Source organism: Rutilus rutilus (assembly GCF_951802725.1).
Source record: "Rutilus rutilus genome assembly, chromosome: 14".
Taxonomy (NCBI): Eukaryota; Metazoa; Chordata; class Actinopteri; order Cypriniformes; family Leuciscidae; genus Rutilus; species Rutilus rutilus.
Window position 1 is genome coordinate 34,246,718 of NC_140219.1, and position 19,121 is coordinate 34,265,838.

Consider the following 19,121-nt stretch of genomic DNA (forward strand, 5'->3'; position numbering starts at 1 on the left):
TTTCAGAATTGTCAGATAAAATCTTGTAATTGCGCAAATAGTTAGAATTTTTAAATTTAAAGTCAAATTACCCTTTTTTATATATTTTCTTATTTCATTTCTTCCATAGACTAATACTATTCTGCCACCAGAGAGGCTCTGCCCATTAAAAAAAACACTGTTTGCAAACACTGAATTTGTCTTTTAATGACAGATCATGGATGGGCCATAATGGGGTTCTTTCCTGAAACTAGTGCTTACTAGCTTACATCTTGACCACATCACACCAACAGATTGCTTACCAACAGAAATAAAAAGACATTACTGAATCTGCAACCTTGCATGCAATAGAACAAATATATAATTTTTTTTAATTTTTTCCCCATAATTAAAAAAAAAAGTATATAAATATGAACACTTGACTACGAAGGGGGCTTTGGGTATACAATTCCTTACCTTTGCATTTCATGTTGAACTGTGTTTGGCCTACTGACAGCCTGGCCAACCCCAAAGGAAGCACTGGTACCAGGTTGAGGTGCCACAGTGGGAGAACTGTTGGAATTCCCCTGTGCTTGAGGGTTGCTATGCTTTTGTATGCAGCTAAGCAGATTCCTTACAGCACTTTCTATTTCTGAATTCTGCTCCTGTAAAAAGAAAACATAAGTGCATTCACATTAAATGCAACAACAACAACAACAATAATAATAATAATAATTTAATTATTAGCAAGAAGTGACCCACCCCACATGAATAGTACAGTGTAATGATTCTATTACAAAAAGGTTGGTCACAAAGTATCTTGTCTTGTTTGTTTTTTAATCAGTACCCATGGTGGGATGTGTACACTGATTATAAAAATGCAGATATTTTTCTTATTTTTCAGAATCTTTCATGTTAGCTTAAAAAACATGCTTAATGCATTGTAAAAACTGTCATTTTCATAAACATTATAAACATTTAGGCAATTATTGTACCATGCACATTTATTAAACAATTTAATTAACAAAAAATACATGAGAAGGCACTTATAAATTTTAACTTTGCAGTTATATATAACAGTCTTTAACAATACTGAATGTATAAAAAAATATATAAAAAATAAAAACTTACTCTCGGATTGTTTGATGCCGCCATCGCAATCGATCGACCACCACGATGTCTATGACCAACACCACCAAAACGGCGCGAGCTGCTCTGTGTAGTGACGTCATGGCGCAAAAAACGTCCCATATGGCTCCAACCAATTAAACGGCATTGCTGCGCTTTTACTGATATATAAAAACCAGTAAAACTAATGATATTTCATAAAAATATTTTCCAAGCGTTTTAAAAAATAGCTGATACATATGCATACAAATGTTTGCATTGTGGCTTGCGTTGTTCATTGGTGAGGCATCGACCAATAATATTACTTCATTCTGACCCCAGCCCCGCCCCCGACTCTGCTCTCTCAAGTCTGCATTTACAAGTGCACGAGTGAGTTTTGCTACAGAATATCGCAAAAAGAGTAGCAAAAGTCAAAGCGCTAGGATTTGAAGTTGTACTGCCAGATATGAGAGGTTGTGAGTGCCGACTTGTGGTTGTACAACGAAACTGAACTAAAGCACAAAGATAAATGTGTAGTACACAATTGTGCCTGTCATTTTGTTTATGTAAATGACACTTTACACATTTGTAACTATTAATCTGCAACTTCGAATTCAAAACACGGGTGTTCTGAGTATTGTCTGTGTGTGCAAATCGATAGATGCAGCTTTTCACATCAGAGCTGCAAGTATAAATTTCAACTTACAAATACAAATATTAATTTTACAAGTTCTCACATTCAAATTAGCAAGCTCTCGAGTTTTGCTACTGTTTTACCTTCATACTAAAAGCTCTATTTATGTAAAGTGAAATATAAATGAAAACGTGTGTTGTATGGATATTGATTAAATATTGAAAACCGGACTCAATAACACATCCATACTCCACACACCAAACATCACTGTTGAAGAAATCACGTCCCTTCCTCTGGTTTAATGCTGTAGTTACTCCAAGTTTCCTCACACAAAACCTCACAGCAACACAAACAAAATTATTACACAATCATTTATCCAGTTGACTCTAATATGCAGAAGCAGAAAACTTTATAGACCAAACCTGAGAAAACGGCACCATCTTGAAACATTTTTATTTTTTTTATTTTAAAGCTTTGCCAACAAAACAAAAGTCTATTAACAAAGACTGCATCATTTTATAGTTAAATGGCCCTGGGCTAAAAATAAATTGGCAGTTTTAATGAGTTTCAATGGGGACATTTTTGTCCTCAAGGTCCTGAGTGTAAATATTTTGTGTACAATGTGGAAATGAAATAAGAAAATTCTAATAAAAATACACACTTGTGCAAAAATGTATGCAGTTTGCATTAACACAGGAAAAAAATTATAAAAAAAAACCCAGAAAGAGACAAACATGTCCTTAAGGAAACACAAGGGTAAAATTGGCTCAAACCTTTATTGAAGTGTGATTGATCAATGAAACCCTTTGATTACAGTGCTATTATTGAAGCATAATTTACAAAACTGTATTAATCTAGAAGCTGAAGCAGATTTAACTGTGATTTTCTGCTGTAATAAACAGTTTAACTGGTAAGATCCTCAGAGGAGAAGTTGTGCAGTAATTAGATAAGAATGGAAAGACAGTCTCTGTGAAGGATGTCCTGAATCTGCACAGACAGTCTTTAGTTACAGGATCAGAGAATGACACTGTTCCTCTGTCATAGTCCAGCTGAACTCTCACACGCTGAAGCTTCTGTTTAACAGTGAAGTAAGTGCCGGGTTGCTCTGGGGATTGTGATCTGTATTTGCTGTTCCTGTACCGCACACACCAGACATTAGACTCAAAGAAAACGTTTCCCTTCCTTTGGTTTGATGCTGTTGTTATTCCAAGAACCCAGAATGTATTGTCTCCAACCTCCACATCCCAGCAGTGTGTTCCTGAGTTAAAGCCCTCAGATCCCAGGACACATGGACACCTGTCAAACCTCTCTGGATTATCAGGAAGTGTTTTATCTCCATCACTGAACGACACACTGGTCAGATCAGCAGAGAGTGTGAGACGAGGATGTGCTGTGTTTGGATCCAGAGTCAACGGAGCTGCAAAGAGAATAACATCAGATTACAGGATGAAATATGATGTATTAGAAATGAAAAAAAAAAAAATGTTGTTGAAAGAGATCATAACTCAGGCTATCATAACAATGGTCTCTCAGTTACTGTCAGAATGGATTGAGGCTTCAGGTTTAATATCAGTATTCAATAAACACTATTGTATCCTAATACATAAACATAAACCATGAGGAATAGACTTTTCATTATGAGTTCGCTGTATGATCTGATGATTTTCTGAAATACAGTTCAGATTCATTCAGTAATTCAAGTGATTATTAAATATATTTCTATCAAATGTTGATGTTGTGTGTGTTTATATGTGAACTATCTTCTGCACTGGTGTCAAATCTGCTGAGACTCACTGTGTTGGACAGTTTCCAGCATCTTCTTCCAGACTCTGAACGGCAGGTTACCCAGATAACGCGACACATGAATCAAAGCTCCAGAACTCATCCGTGGATCCGGCTGTGAGATCTGGACTCTGAGGAACATTCAGGAGTCAGAACTGCAGTGAATTTGAGTTCAGATCCACTGAGAGAAGAGATACGAGCAGCTCACTTACCTTTCCATTGAGGCCTTAAAGTTCTGGAAAATATAGAGTTTGAAAACATTTTAATATCTTATCAAACACTCTCAGTGTCAGTGAGTCTCTCTATACAAGTTGTTTTATGCACAAAGAATGAAGCCAGATTGATTTGTAACCTTTAGAAACGAGACGTCATTGTCTTTCATCATCTCCTCCATGTCTCTGATTGTGTGTGAAAGAGCTGAGATGTGTGTGTTCATCTCCTCCAGCTTCTTCTTCATCATCTGCTTCTTCTGCTCCTCTTCCTCTCTCAGTGCAGTGATTGTAGCTTCTTCTTCGTCTCTGAGAAACTGATGAAGCTTCTCAAACTCTTCTTTAATCTGACGCTCTGTGTGCTCAGCTTGAGACTAAAATCAAATCACATTCACTTCAGTCAGCGCTGTATGAACACACACTCCACTAATGTCAGTAATAAACACTGTGTGTGAATGTTGAGTATTAACTCTTTATATCCTCACCTTGATGTGTTCAATTGTTTCATCACACTTTTTCTTCATTTCTTCTCCATGTCTGAGCTTGTTTTGTAAGGACGTCAGTGCTGTATTAAACTCCTCCTACAGGTTAAGATGAAAATCTGTGAAACTTATTCAGCTATAAGAGGTTTAAACATTGGATGTTTGGATGTTTTTATTGTTATTATTATTGTGTTATTATATGTTGACTGGGTCATTCTCAGGAAGCATTTGTGTCTGAAATGGCAGGACATTATATATTTTAATTATAGAATCTGGGATGAACATCAATAAATCATGTTTTCATCAAACAAATGTGTTTTTTTTGCAATGGCCAATTCTTAATTATTATATCCATGCAGTTGTATATATTTGTGGTTGTGCAAATACAAATACAGAAAGTGAAAGTATGTTAATATCAATCACTTTTTGGTGTGTCTTAAATCACATTTTATTATTTAGAAAATATTAATAACCCATGACATTTCTATTTTTTTTAACATGTTTTGTGCAGATGCTGTTACATTCAAGAAGATTTGAACATCAGAGGGTTGAATAATTTTATATCAGTAGTAAATCATAGAGATTTAGTCTGAGTAAAAATAAACACTGGTGTATTGTACACACAAATAATACTGTTTCTATGTATAACACTGTATTCAGCATATGAAATGATAAACATTTGTCTTACCTTGTAAGATGAAAGCACTTCACTGATGGGTCTGAATGTGTGATTGGTGTGTTTCTCTGAGTCTCTGCACACTAAACACACAGGCTGTTTGTCCTCCAGACAGAAGAGTTTGAGTTTCTCACTGTGTAAACTGCAGATCTCCTCAGATCCTGATGAACGTTTCTCATTTCCCTCCTTTATCAATGAATCACACAAGTTTTTTAATGTGAGATTAACTGGAGGAAAGTCTTTAGATGATCTCCTCCTGCAGACAGGACACTCCTGAGTTTTCTTAGTTTTCCAGAACTGTTGTAGACACTCTTTACAAATACTGTGACTACAGGACAGAAAAACAGGAACATTGAAGATTTCATAGCAAACAGGACAAATATAATCATCTTCAGCTGCTGAAGCCATTTTCACCGTTTGAGTCTCGAAAACTAAACTTTACTTTCACTTTCTGAACGACGGTTTTCAAAAATGAATCACAATGAGAATCAAAGATCTGCTGTCTGTTCAGAAATGAACATCACAAAAGTCCTTCTGTAAAGTTTTTCTCTTTGTTCTCCATTGATTGCTTATTCTTTATTGCTTTTGTTGAGACAAAGTCGGTGTGACAGAAAGGAGAAATAACAAGTCAGTCTCTTCCTGGTTAGTGATGTAAGACGGAGGAGTTTATGATCACCTTTGGGTTTACAAACAGGTCAAACAGGAACGTCAGGATTTCTTCAGGTAAAATGTATTCAAAATGGACTTGCATTGAAATGTTAAAAAATAATGAAACTTTGAATAAAACACAAAAGAACAATTAAAATACAAAACTATTAATTATAAACGACCTCAACATGCATATACATGTTTTATAAATTGCTCTTTATTTGAGAGTTTCTCCAGGGTCTGTCATGATGAAATGACATCAAATTTAAATACATTTTCTTTATGTATAGCACATAAAAACAACAGTAGTTGGCCATTGTGCTGTACAACAGAAGAAATATCTAAAAAACAAAAGGAGCACTTTACCGCACTTCTGCTGGCACAGACAGAACACATCGCAACAAATCAATGCACCTCACGTTCCATGGCAGGACACCAAAATCGCTGGCGGACAGCTGCCAACATACGCCCCCATCCCCGGATGAGTGACCAATTTAGAGGAGTGACCCCAACAAAGAACAGTCGGACGAGCAGACTTAACGACAAATAGCTTCCCCTCAGGGCACCCCCGGGGAACGACCATAGGGCAGGCAAGCCTGGCAATTGCCTGGGGCCCCGCATTTTAAGGGGCCCCGAGGACTGATCATTCAAACAATCAGAAATGTTAATATAAAGACGCAGCAACATCTCTGCATCCCCCTTCATCCCACTCAGTGGGGCTCCCCCTCTCTCATTATGTTTTTACCGCCTCGCCTCAGCAGCCTTTTTCAAACTGGAGCAGCGCTTACTCACGATAGGTAGAAAATGCATGATTTGATTTGTTAAACATGAAAAGGACTTATCAGTTTGGTATGGCCGCTCGCTCCAACGTTAACCTAGATAAATGTTCGCTATTATTTGTTGGAGTAGGAATATATTTGATTGGATTTGCTTGTGTGTGTATATGTGTATGTATTGTTGGATGTTATTTGTTAAACTCAAACGTGTCTGTCAGTCTTGGCCAGGACGCTCTTGTAAAAGAGATTCTTAATCTCAATGTGCTTCTTTCCTGGTAAAATAAAGGTTCTAATTATTATAATATATCCAAGTGTTTGTGGATTGCGCTTACTGAATGACATGGAGGCGCTGGCGCGATTGTTTTTTAAGACATTTATTATCATTATCCTGCTTTTGCAGCAAGATTTATGCATGCGCTTGAGTGCACAATAGGCTATATTGCTCCATGCACACAGCATTTAAGCAGAAATTAATATAAACATGCGATTAGTCGACTAATTGCTTAAATGAATGACTACTAGAAAAATCTTTAGTCTATGGCAACTCTAATCAATACATTTACTATAGTTGGCATTATTTAATTAGTAGGCTAATTAGTATCCAGCTCTTTACATTAAATTAGTTAAGTCAACAATTACTTAATGAACTAATACAATAATAAAACAAAGATTAAATTAAGATGAAAACTATATGTCTATATAGAATTGCTTGTTTCACCACACAAATGATACAAATGTTACACATTTAAAGATTTATTGTATCTTGAAGATTGTTGTATTGTATTGTATTGTATCTTCTGTTATAAAGATGAAGATTGACATTTCGTTAATTAAAAAAAATAAGCACATAAAGTTGTAAAAAATACTGTTGTAGTGCTATCCTATTGCTTGCAGAGGGAATGTGAAAGACAACCGTTTATCCCGCCCCTCGGATTGAGCCCTGCCAATGGTGTGTTCCCAGACCCAACATCTTGATGTGGGTCTGGCTTGTCAGGCTAGACATCAGTGGTAAAGGACACCGTTTTTTAATGGTGATGTCATTCAGCCCACGTTAATCGATTCAGAGGCGCAAAGAGACGTTTTTCTTTTCCCAAAGAAAAATCCTGCATCGGCAGGGGAGGAGGAAGGAATGATGGTAACGGCCATGAGCGATATATCAAGATACTTCTCGAGCACCTCACGTTCAGGAGCGGACAAGGAGTACAAACGCCCGTGGGAGGAGAGGTGCCAGAGGGAAGGTTGATACTACAATCATACAGGCGGTGGGGAGGGAGAGAAGCGGCCCGGGAACGACTGAACACTGCTCGCAGATCATGGTACTTTTCCGTAACGCCAGATAAATCAATCGATTCCTCCTAAAAAACAGACAAAGAGGAAACAGAGGGAACAGCAGAGACAAGACAATTGGTATGACAAGACAAGGTCATGAAACACGAGAAAAGAAATTGTCTCTTGGTGGTTGCCAGACGTGGTGAGACTCACCGGGGTAGTGGCCAGATGAATATTAGAAAGTACGCTGCCATCCAGGGTGAAAGCCGTAGAAGTCTCTTTTAACCCGTGAAGGGGGAAACCATGTTCAACAGCCCACGTCTCATCAAGAAAATTACCCTCAGCCCCTGAGTCAATTAAAGCAGATGTGCAGGTGACAGAAGTGGTACCCCAGCGAAGAATGGCTGAAATCATGGTGCGGGACTTGAAAGATGGGGATAGTGGAGTCGTGCTCGCCAATACTCCCCGAACTACTGGCGAGCTGTCTCTTTTACCGAGCGTGTGGCGACGAAATGTCCAGTACACCGCAGTATAGGCACAACCTCTCCCGAATACGGCGTTGGCGCTCAGCGGAGGAGAGGTGAACTCTCTCTAGATGCATGGGCTCAGGCTCTGGGCGTGGTTCAGGTGACGCTGTTGGAGTGAAGGGGGAGGTAACACTTTATAATAACGTTCAGTTGTAAGTCATCAATAAGTGGTTAGTTAATGATGAACTAATCATTTACAAAACATTCATAAATGATTAGCAAGTGATATACTAACATTTTATGTATGTTTTGTAAATTCCGTTACACGTCATTTACAAGTAATTAGTAAATGATTAACTAATCATTTATGAAACATGACTTGCATTTATAAATGATTAATAAAAGATATGTTCATTATGTTATTGTTATTGTCATTATTGTAGATTCAGTTATAATTCATTTACATTTGATTAGTTAATGATTAACTAATCATTTACAAAACATGACTGTGTTTCATGAATGTTTGATAAATTGTTACTTTTTTTTGTATGTTTTGCTCACATCAGGTGTACAGTGTGTCACATGCCTGTCCTGTCTTGTGCTGCACATGGGTGTTTTGTTATTTTGGGCCATGTGCTCGTGTCTATTGTCTAGCCCCTCCCATCTTGTTATCTGATTATTGGTTTATTTGTCCCACCTGTCTGTCTCGTTACCCTCCTTTGTTTGTTCCCCTATTTAGCCTCCTTGTGTTTGTAGTCTTGTGCTGGTTCGTTCTGTCACGGAATGGTAAACGAGAGTCGAGGATACAAATGCAGAGTTAATTTATTAGTAACAGGCAGGTACGGTACAAACACAAAAACTCAGGAACTCCAGGAAACAAGAAACACGGACAACGAACCAGCACAAGACTACAAACACAAGGAGGCTAAATAGGGGAACAAACAAAGGAGGGTAACGAGACAGACAGGTGGGACAAATAAACCAATAATCAGATAACAAGATGGGAGGGGCTAGACAATAGACACGAGCACATGGCCCAAAATAACAAAACACCCATGTGCAGCACAAGACAGGACAGGCATGTGACACAGTGGTTAAATACTGTTTACTGAATACATGTTACAAATACATGGTTTTTTAATACTGTTAAAAACATGTTTCAGAGAAGACAGCTGTCTATACCCTCACCAGTCAGCACTTACACTGCAGTACACACTACAGTGTTCAACACCTGCAATAGATGATGTGTAAATGCATGAATAAATCATTAATAACACTTTCCCGCATCCCCTAATCTAAAGTGTAAACTATTCATCACTTGTAAATGTCAAGTGGTAATCTATGAATGATGTGTAAGACATTTACAAGTGATGAATAGTTTACACTTTAGATTAGGGGATGCAGATAGTGTTGTAAATGATTTATTCATGCTGAAGGGAAAACACCGCCTCACACTGGGTAAGAAATGGATGGCACTCAGTAGGCTCACCGGAGTAGCAGGGAGGATTGTTGATATGAGGCTCGGAGGTGTGTCGCGACCCAGACAATGATGGCTGGTCTTGGCGCAGGTGGTGTAGCTGACCAGTCAAATCCGACACCTGGGCAACGAGTGTATCCACGGCATGCTTGGTGGGATCTAATTCCTAGGCATGTCTACCCAGCATTGCTCCCTGCAGTTCAACAGCTGAGCGGATGGTCGTCTCGTTCGCTGGGTCCATCATGGTTGGTTTATTCTGTCACAGTGCGAAAAGGACCCAAAAGCGAAAGTTGGTTGCAGAAGTTTATTGAGGATCAGATAAATGTCAAAAATAGGCTGTCTGCCGTTCACCGGCTGTCTATGCGGACGCAGAACAGGACAATGAAACTGAAAAGGACCAGGCAGGGTGAGAGGCACAGGTAGTTGCTGTCAGCAAGTTCACACAGGAGATGATGAGCACTGACTCCACTTTGCAGATACAGCAGCACAGACTAGCACGTCTGGCACAGGATAACAGGTGATATCTCTCGTCTGATACACACACACAGGACGGAACAGGACAAGATTAGGCAGAGGTAAATCACAATGATGAGGCGTCTGTAAAGGGCATGAATGAACAAACAATAAACCGACAAAGAGGGGAGAAGAACACAAGATCTAAATAGCAAGAATATTAGGGCAAATGGGAAACAGGTGTGGGAAGATCAGTGAGGGTGCGAACGCAGATTGAGATTGAGTGAGTAAGGCATTTATACAGCGCTTTTCATATGTACTACTGTACACCCAAAGCCCTTTACAATCATGTCAGGGGAATCTCTCCTCATCCACCACCAGTGTGAGCATCCACTGGGATGATGCGACAGCAGCTACAGAACAATGGCACCAGTGCGCTCACCACACACCAGCTATAGGTGGAGAGGAGAGAGAGTGATAGAGCCAATTCAGTGGATGGGGATTATTAGGAGGCCATGAATGGCAAGGGCCATTGGATGGAATTTAGCCAGGGCACTGGGGTTACACCTATACTCTTTACAAGAAGTGCCATGGGATTTTTAATGACCATAGAGAGTCAGGACCTCGGTTTAACGTCTCATCCGAAGGACAGTGCTTGTTACAGTACAGTGTCCCCATCACTATACTGGGGCGTTAGGACCCACACAGACCACAGGGTGAGCGCCCCCTGCTGGCCTCACTAACACCTCTTCCAGCAGCAACCTGGTTTTCCCAGGAGTCTCCCATCCAGGTACTAACCAGGCTCAACCCTGCTTAGCCACCAGTCTTGGGCTACAGGGTGATATGGCTGCTGGCATTGTGTTCAGCTGTGCGAGAGTGAGAGAAACTTGACTCCTGACAGTGCAGAGCTTGAAAGCCACAGAAACAAGGCTGAAACAAATAGTTGAAGAACAAAAAGCTGACTCAGTGTGTGAGAAAATCCATCAGTACTGCCAGTCTGGGTGGCCAGAGAAAAGATAGAAAGATAGAAACCTTTATTTGTCCCGCAATGGGAAAATTACGAAAAAAGTCACCAGCAGAAAGAGCTGTTGCCATATTAGCAAGAACGAGGGCATTTTTCCATAGAGGGAGACCTCCTTTTAAGAGGACAAAGGATTGTCATACCTAGATCCACGTGGCAAGAGATACTGAAAATGTTTCTTGTTCGCTGGGTCTATCATGGTTGGTTTATCATGATGGTAAGTATATTGAATTGAAAGCCTAAATAATTTCAGCCTTTATATTTAAATTTAAAAAGGTCACATATAGGCAACTGTCAAAAGTATGTAATGCCCATTTCCATCAAAAGTCAAAGAGTCAAAGCCATATAAGAAATTGCTCATTTGCTTTATTAAAATCCATTATTGCATCTGGCTTTTTCCTTATTATTATGATTATTAGTTTTTTTTTAAATATATATTTATTTAGATCCACATCTTCAGAGACTAAAAAACCTGCTAACTTCTGTCACTGTCTCTGCATCAGTGGAAGTAGAAGAGACGCCCATCATGTCTGAATGGACCTAAAGACAGGTAATCTCTGAATAGAAATTCAGGGCTGCAATGCCAGAGATCTTGAATTGCATGTTGGCTACAGAGACAGTAACCCAGCATTGCTGTCAACAATGCAAAACTGTTGATGCTGTTGTCCGGTGCCTAGACTGTGTTCCCTCTGGAGGTCAGTTTTTCTGTTCAACATGTTCAGATGTTCAACATGTTCAGATGTTCAACATGTGACTCTGAGATCCAGAGACATTTTTTTTTTCCATGATAGAGAAGCTTTGTTTAATGGTTTTTTAAAACCTGATCCAACAACGTCCTTAGACACATGCCTCCGTACCCACATGTCTAAAGGCCTCTACCATCATCCCCATTCCCAAAAAAACTGCCATAGACAGCTTGAACGATTATAGACCCATCGCTCTGACGTCTATAATCATGAAGTGCCTGGAGCGATCAGTCTCCCAGCACATCAGAGATTGCCTTCCACCCTCCTTCGACCCCTACCAGTTTGCCTACAGGGCAAACCGGTCCACGGAGGATGCCATCGCCCTCACACTTCACACTGCGCTGAGCCACCTGGAAAACAAGAAGAGCTATGTGAGGATACTCTTCGTCGACTATAGCTCGGCGTTTAACACAATCATTCCGGACATTCTTTACAGTAAACTGATACAGTTACAGATCCCCCTCCCCACCTGCATCTGGATTAAAAACTTCCTGTCGAGCCGCCCACAATCTGTGAGACTCGGCTCCCACCACTCCTCTACACTCACACTCAGCACTGGTTCCCCTCAAGGCTGTGTTCTGAGCCCCCTGCTGTATGCCCTGTACACTTACGACTGTTCTGCAACTCATCCAAACAACCACATTATAAAGTATGCGGACGACACCACAGTGGTTGGATGTATCTTCAATGGAGACGAGACAGCATATAGGGCTGAGGTGAAGGATCTGTCGCGCTGGTGATCAGATAATAACCTGACCCTAAATATCCTTAAAACAAAAGAACTAATTATGGATTTTAGGAAGAACAGACATGACCACATCCCCCTCCTCATAAACGGAGATCGAGTGGAAATCGTCACCACCTTCAGGTTTCTGGGCACACACATCTCTGCTGACCACTCCTGGACCTACAACATCAGGGCCCTGGTCAAGAAGGCTCAGCAGCGGCTACACTTTCTGCGTGTCCTCAGGAAGAATAATCTGGACACAAAGCTGCTGCTGGCTTTCTATCACTCCTCTGTGGTGAGTGTACTAACACACTGTTTAAGTGTGTGGTATGCAGGCTCCACAGCTGAGGACATGAAGGCTGTGCAGAGGGTCATTAACACAGCCCAAAAGATCATCGGCTGCCCGCTACCCAGCCTGGAAAACATCTCCACAGCCTGCTGCCTCAGGAGAACCAAGGCCATCACAACAGACTCCTCACACCCTGCTTACCCCCTGTTTGATCTGTTGCCCTCGGGGAGACGCTACAGGTCAACCAAATCCCACACCAGCAGGCTGACGAACAGCTTTTTCCCCTGGGCCATACGAACTGCAAATACCTATGGACACTTACACACATAAGCCCGTCCCCCCCTTAATCACCCCATACCCCATGAAGAGCAGACAATTAGCCCACCTCCTCCTACCTGCACTTTGAAATAACTACAGACACTTTAAGATTTTTAACGTTTTAAATAGATTTTATGTATATATATATTGTTTCCTTTACATTTTACATTTAAATGAGAGCACCTTGTCCGTTTAGCCTATTTGTCTTTTGTCCTGATGTATGTTGTTTTATTTTTATTTTATTTTATTTTATTTTTATTATTTTTATTTTTTATTTTTTTTGTTGTTGTGTGGTGCAAGGGTAGCTCTGTGAGAGCACCCTAAATTTCGTTGTACCTCCACAGTGCAATGACAATAAAGGCTATTCTATTCTATTCTATTCTAGTGGTGGTTGATGAAAGTGGCCAATATCAACTCAGTGAACAAGGAATGTTCAGATAATGTAGTAAGTGTCCTCTGCAGTTTCCTTTAACTGATTTCTTTTTTTTTTTTTTTTTTTACTTTGTTGAGTAAATGTGTAGACATTACTGAGAATACTTTCTGAAATTTGATTTACTGCAGTGTGTATGCTTCCGATTCCTCCACCGATGCAAATCTGTTCCTGTGGTCCAAACCAAGACTTCACAGTTATCCCAGGAATGCAGACTGTCTTGGTGACTATCAACAACATGTGTTGTCATTTCCTTCTACCTTTTTATATCCGACCAGATGAAGTCAAGCATAATAATGACTTACTATTATTCTTTTGTCCTGCGCTGTACAAATACTGGTCAAATAGTAAACACACGTTTGTTTCAAGGTCCATACAACCTGTGCCTGCCTATACTGTCCACTTTGTTCTTCTAAATGGACTCCTGGGATTAGTGACTTGCTTGAATATAGACACTGGCCAGCAAACACCAGCTGCCAAATGCTGTTCAAGTTTGATGTGTTCACATGATTTGAGCAGATGAAATTAGCTAGCCCAGCTTTATCCCAACAAGCATTTCTCAAAATGCTTGAACATCGATCTCTTTGCTCTGGTTGGGTAAGGGCTGTTTTCATTTCCAAAGGGTTTTGAATTCCAGACTTCAAAATCTTTTATTAACCAAAATAATACCATCCTTCTTTCCAGACGGGTAGTATTTGTGGTGATATCTTCCATAGAGTCTTTCGGGAGTTTGCCTTCTGCAATTTTAAGAAAAAAGATCTGTGCCTGATGGCGCCCTATAAATGCCCAGCATGCACACCAGACTGCAGATGGTAATAGAAAACATTACCGGTTCAAGAAGTCCAAAGGGTCAGTGGAATTGTGTTTTTGTTTTACAATTTAGATATAGGGTGGCAGAGTGGTGCAGTGGTCTATTTGTGTAGCCCTGCAATAGAGCGGCAGATACGTCCATGCTGCACCTCACCTCTCACCCAGTGCATGATGGGATAGGCTCTAGACCCCCATGCCATGACCCTCTAAAGGAAAAGCAAGTATAGCTATTGGTTGGATGGACTGATAGTTATTTATAGAGAAACTATGCTGCACCTTATTGCTATAACATGTAACAATAATTTTGTGGTATCTGAACATAATTCTTTGACATAAAAATGTTGGCTCTAGGCATTATATAATTATACTTTTATTTGAAATTCATGGAAAGTAACAAAATGTGTCAAATGTGTGATTGCTTCACATTCAAGCATAATGCTTTTACAATTACAAAAGTGTTTGAAAGATATTGCACATTTTTAAACCAGCTTGTGATATTACAGTTCAATGACAACAATCTGGTAAGTTGTTCAGGAAGTTTGTCTCCCTTCTGTGGCCTGAAGACATGAACAACAATATAGACGTTATTTATTTTTGTACTTTAAACAGTATGTTTTTAACTTCTCACACAAGTCAGTGCCAAATTACAGCATTCATTTCCACAGGACAAATAAAAGCTGATACTCTAAACACAGTGTTCCAGATCAAATGTGATTCACACAGACTAAAATGTGTGGCACCTTTATGGTTAATTGTCATATTAATTTAGGTGACTACAACGTTTAATTATGATTATATAATTGTGTTGGCGATGAATTCCTCTTATTTAACAGGACAGACGAACCATCTCTCGCACAAGATGCCAAAGTATCTGCCTTTGTTGACCAAATAAGAAGCCAGATGTTTAGTGTAAGGATTTATTCAACTCTATAACCCTTCTTTTTTTTCTTTTTCTTTTTTTACTTTTCCTGGGATTACATCTAACATATTGTTTCTACTTTCAGAGGACAGGTCATGATGTCTGTGGACCGGCAACATTTCCAGCTGGGAGAGAAATATCACAGAAGTATATTTAAGAATAGCTGTGTGCAGACATGAATCTCGCTGCAAGGCTTGAATCACTAGCGTGGTGAAATATATGCCAACCCAATGTTCCTGCAGAAGGAGCTGGCACAAGCTGCAAATGCAACACTCTTTTGTATGAACATTGCTTGCCGGTAGATAGCCATTGCCAAATGGTAACTGAAGTTTTTACTGATGTTTTACCTTTATTAATCTATGCCATGCATGGAAATAACACCATGACTAGCTAAAAATCACACATTTAATATATTATGGACTTAGAAAGTTAATATGGCTACCGTGTTATCAGTACTACTGATACCACAGATTACCAGACATATGACTACATACTGTAGTGTTCTTTGATTGGTTACAGGAATTGTACAAGTCACATAGGTCCTGGTTTGTCTCCTTACCAGTTTTGCAAATTTTCCCATTACAGGTACTGGCCTTATTTGGAAAAGATGGCAGAAAAGTTATCCGAGCTCCAACCACTTACCATGATGAAGCCTTTTCTATCTGTAATGCGTGCCAAGGCTCACACTGGCAAATGTTAGGTACAGTGTGCGAGTTCACTTTACGTCACAGTTTTTTAGAAACATATTCTTGCAGCATCAGACAAAATGTAGTTTGATTTTTATCTCTGTAAATATGCACGTTTCAGAAAAGGTTTAGTGCACATTAGTGAAATACTTGAATGCAGTGGTTATCAAACCTGTCCTGAGGACCCCAGCACTGCATTGTGTACAGTATTGGCGCTTTTCCACTGCAGGTACGGCTCGGTTCGGCTCGGTACGGTTCGACTCGGCGCGGAACGGTTCGGCTCGCTTCGCTTTTCCACTGCGTGGTACGACTCGACTCGTTACGGCACGGTTCGGCTCGCTTTAGCTCGTTTGCTTTTTTTTTTTTTTGAATTTTTCATTCCGTGTTTCCCCATCCACTCTTCGGCAACTGACGAGAGGAACGTCTGCACCTCGTCCACTGACCACGTTTCAGCCATTTATTTTTTTGAAGTTTATACTCTTTTTTTGAAGCAAATACTTTTAAAACAGGTTGGCTGTTGTCTACTGGCTATTTAAATCTAGCGGGTTTAGTGTCTCGTGTTGTAAATACAATGACGCTGGTAGAGATGATTCTGTCTGACCAATCAGTGATCTGCAGTGTTTTCACGTCACATTTTAGTATCGGTACGGTACGCTTGGAACCTCAACAGAGGTGGTACCATTTAAAGCGAGCCGAAGCGAGCCGTACCGTACCGTACCGTACCATGCAGTGGAAATGCGCCAAAGCGTGCCGTACCGAACTGAGCCGTACCGTACCATGCAGTGGAAAAGCGCCATATGTCTCCCTTATCTGACACACCATATTCAGGTCTTGCTGTCTCTACTAATGAGCTGTGAGTTAAATCAAGTGTGTCATATAAGTGAGATTGTGTAGTGTGTATAGTGAAAATGTGTAGTGCTGGGGGTCCTCAAGGACAAGTTTAAAACCACTTATTTAGTGTGTGTGTGTTGGGTGAATATACTGTATATGTAGGAGCCATTTATTTGCCTTATTTGAAGGATAATTGTGTTAATCTGTGTTTTCTTGAGAGGTGCACCCTCTGCAGGACAGGAGAAGGTAAAGGCCTCGGCCTGTCTTGTAGGAGTGTGTGCTCTTTAGACCTTGCCTTCTGTTTGTTTGCCAGCAAAAAAAATTACATTACCTTCTCTCAGTTTACATTAGTTTATTATCTATAATCAAGTTTATAATAAACAACAAGAAAAGCATGTGGAACTTGGTGGACAATGGATTTTTAAGACAAAGGAAGCGTCAAACCCCTCAGCAGACCCAAGTAGTGACTAACAGGACAATTTGATTAAGGATAGTCACTACAATATATATATATATATACACACACACGCACACGCTTATGAACTTTTAAAACATAGTTTTATTTTTATTTTTAACATTACTATCAGTGATGATACTGTTAACAGTTCTGATCGTTGTGGTTTGACAGCAGGGCTGTTTGTAGGATATGCTTCCTAAACTCTTCCAAAAGTTCTGACTGCAGTTGTGAAAGCTTTTCTTTCATTATTATACTACCTCAGAACATTTTATATTTTGTCTACAGACTAATAAATAAGATTTGAATGATAAAGGACTTGATCTTATTTTTTGGTGGAACAGGTCAATAGCTTCCTTTCAAGGGCAGCTCTTACTACAAAGTACATGACCAAGTCAGGTTGGTTGAAAAAGGGTTAACCCTTGTGTTTGACACAATGCTAATTGATTTGTTTTTATCTGTTTAGTTTTTTAAAGGCAGAGGAGATATGATAACTGTGCTTGCCATGGGACAGAACCATAGGAAGGTGGAGAGTCTCCACAAGACACTTGGAAGAAGGCTACACTGCACATTAACCTCCGGGGTCTGAGGGGTTTTCTGGGCCCTGGAGAAGGTATTTGACACTTAAGTAAAAATAAATGTTGATTTCAGATGTTATTAGTCGTTTACAAAAAACGTGAAAGTGGTTCATCCATTGCACTTCGGCTGTGCTGATCCCTGCGAATTCCCCAAATTCTGATTCGGGAGTATAGATAAAAGCCCGCCCGCACTTACAATTGATTGGTTGGGTCCTTACATGCGCTTCGTGAGGCACACTAGCACACACACACACAAGGTCTCTCGCTCCCTCTCTCTACACGTTCTTCCCCCGGTAGACGTAGAATCCACAGATAGATCAATGAGAAGTCCTATTGCAACGACCATCATTTGAAGTGTCACACAGTTCTGAAATTATCGTACATTATAGGATTTTTTCCATGATTGATCGTACATCGTACAGAGGTCAAAATTATCGTACAAATACGCTAATTATCGTACATCTGGCAACACTGACACTCAGAGAGAAGACAGTGCTGTGCAACACCATTCCTGGCTGTGCAGAGAAAACGGACACCGAAGCAGTGTGCAGTCTCTCTGATGATTTTATTCTGCCTTGGTAAGCACAAGGACATGGTAAGTAATATGGTGTATTTTTGTGCTTTTTTAAATTCAAAAAGTTCAGTTGATTGTTAATACAAGTAATAACAGTCAGCAGTTTAACACTGCCACCCAGTAAAAAAGGTGCAACATACAGTAAAGAATAACACATTATATTCTGTTATCTGAAATATTATCTGTAATGTTCCCATATGAAGACATAGTGATAATCTGATAGTTATTGTTACTCCAGTAACACACATACTACACTAGTAGTGGTCACCGATCGGATCCGCTTCTATTGTTGTGATCCTTTAATTTCTTGAAATCTTGTTTTAATTTTACTTCTAATAACTTTTCTCGTCACTGTTCCACCTGCGGTGGAAACGCGGCTATAGTCTCATTCATTTTACCCTAAGTGAACTTCATTCAAAGAAATCGTTTGTCACGTTCATGTATATTTTACCTTGTTTTACTCTGTTCCTATACTACTTTGAGTTATTATGTCTCTTGGGTAACAAAATTTCAAGTGTCTAGTTTCAAAAAAGAGTTATGAAGTTATGATGAATAGACTGTAAAGGACCATTAAAGGGATACTTCAACGTTTTTTCATATTAAACATATGTTATTTCCTTAACTAAGACGAGTTGATACATACCTCTCTCATCTCAATTGCTCTGGCGCACGGCGACACTTTGATAGCACTTAGCTTAGCCCAGTTAATTAATTAGGATCCAAACAGAGATGAAGTTAGAAGCGACCAAACACCTCCACGTTTTCCCTATTTAAATACAGTTACACGAGTAGTTACACGA

The 19,121-nt window shown here is 39.7% G+C and overlaps 1 protein-coding gene across 1 annotated transcript; it reads right to left on the reverse strand.

Annotated features, from left to right (window-relative positions):
* Positions 1 to 2,433: 2,433 nt before the first annotated feature.
* LOC311303505 (nuclear factor 7, brain-like) lies at positions 2,434 to 5,501 on the reverse strand. Its single transcript, XM_084430026.1, has 6 exons — positions 4,861 to 5,501; positions 4,176 to 4,271; positions 3,834 to 4,064; positions 3,694 to 3,716; positions 3,494 to 3,612; positions 2,434 to 3,116 (listed from the first exon to the last, which is right to left on the reverse strand). Exons 1-6 carry the CDS (start codon positions 5,254 to 5,256, stop codon positions 2,572 to 2,574), a joined length of 1,410 nt encoding a protein of 469 aa, XP_084286152.1. The 5' UTR covers positions 5,257 to 5,501; the 3' UTR covers positions 2,434 to 2,571.
* Positions 5,502 to 19,121: the final 13,620 nt, after the last annotated feature.

What these genes read in the sequence shown, in the direction of transcription:
- LOC311303505 (XM_084430026.1), bottom strand. Translation starts at nt 5,256, where the DNA reads ATGGCTTCAGCAGCTGAAGATGATTATATTTGTCCTGTTTGCTATGAA. An exon ending in ATGACGTCTCGTTTCTAAAG is followed by an intron (nt 3,717 to 3,833) that starts GTTACAAATCAA and finishes TATATTTTCCAG; the next exon opens with AACTTTAAGGCCTCAATGGA. An exon ending in TTTAAGGCCTCAATGGAAAG is followed by an intron (nt 3,613 to 3,693) that starts GTAAGTGAGCTG and finishes AATGTTCCTCAG; the next exon opens with AGTCCAGATCTCACAGCCGG.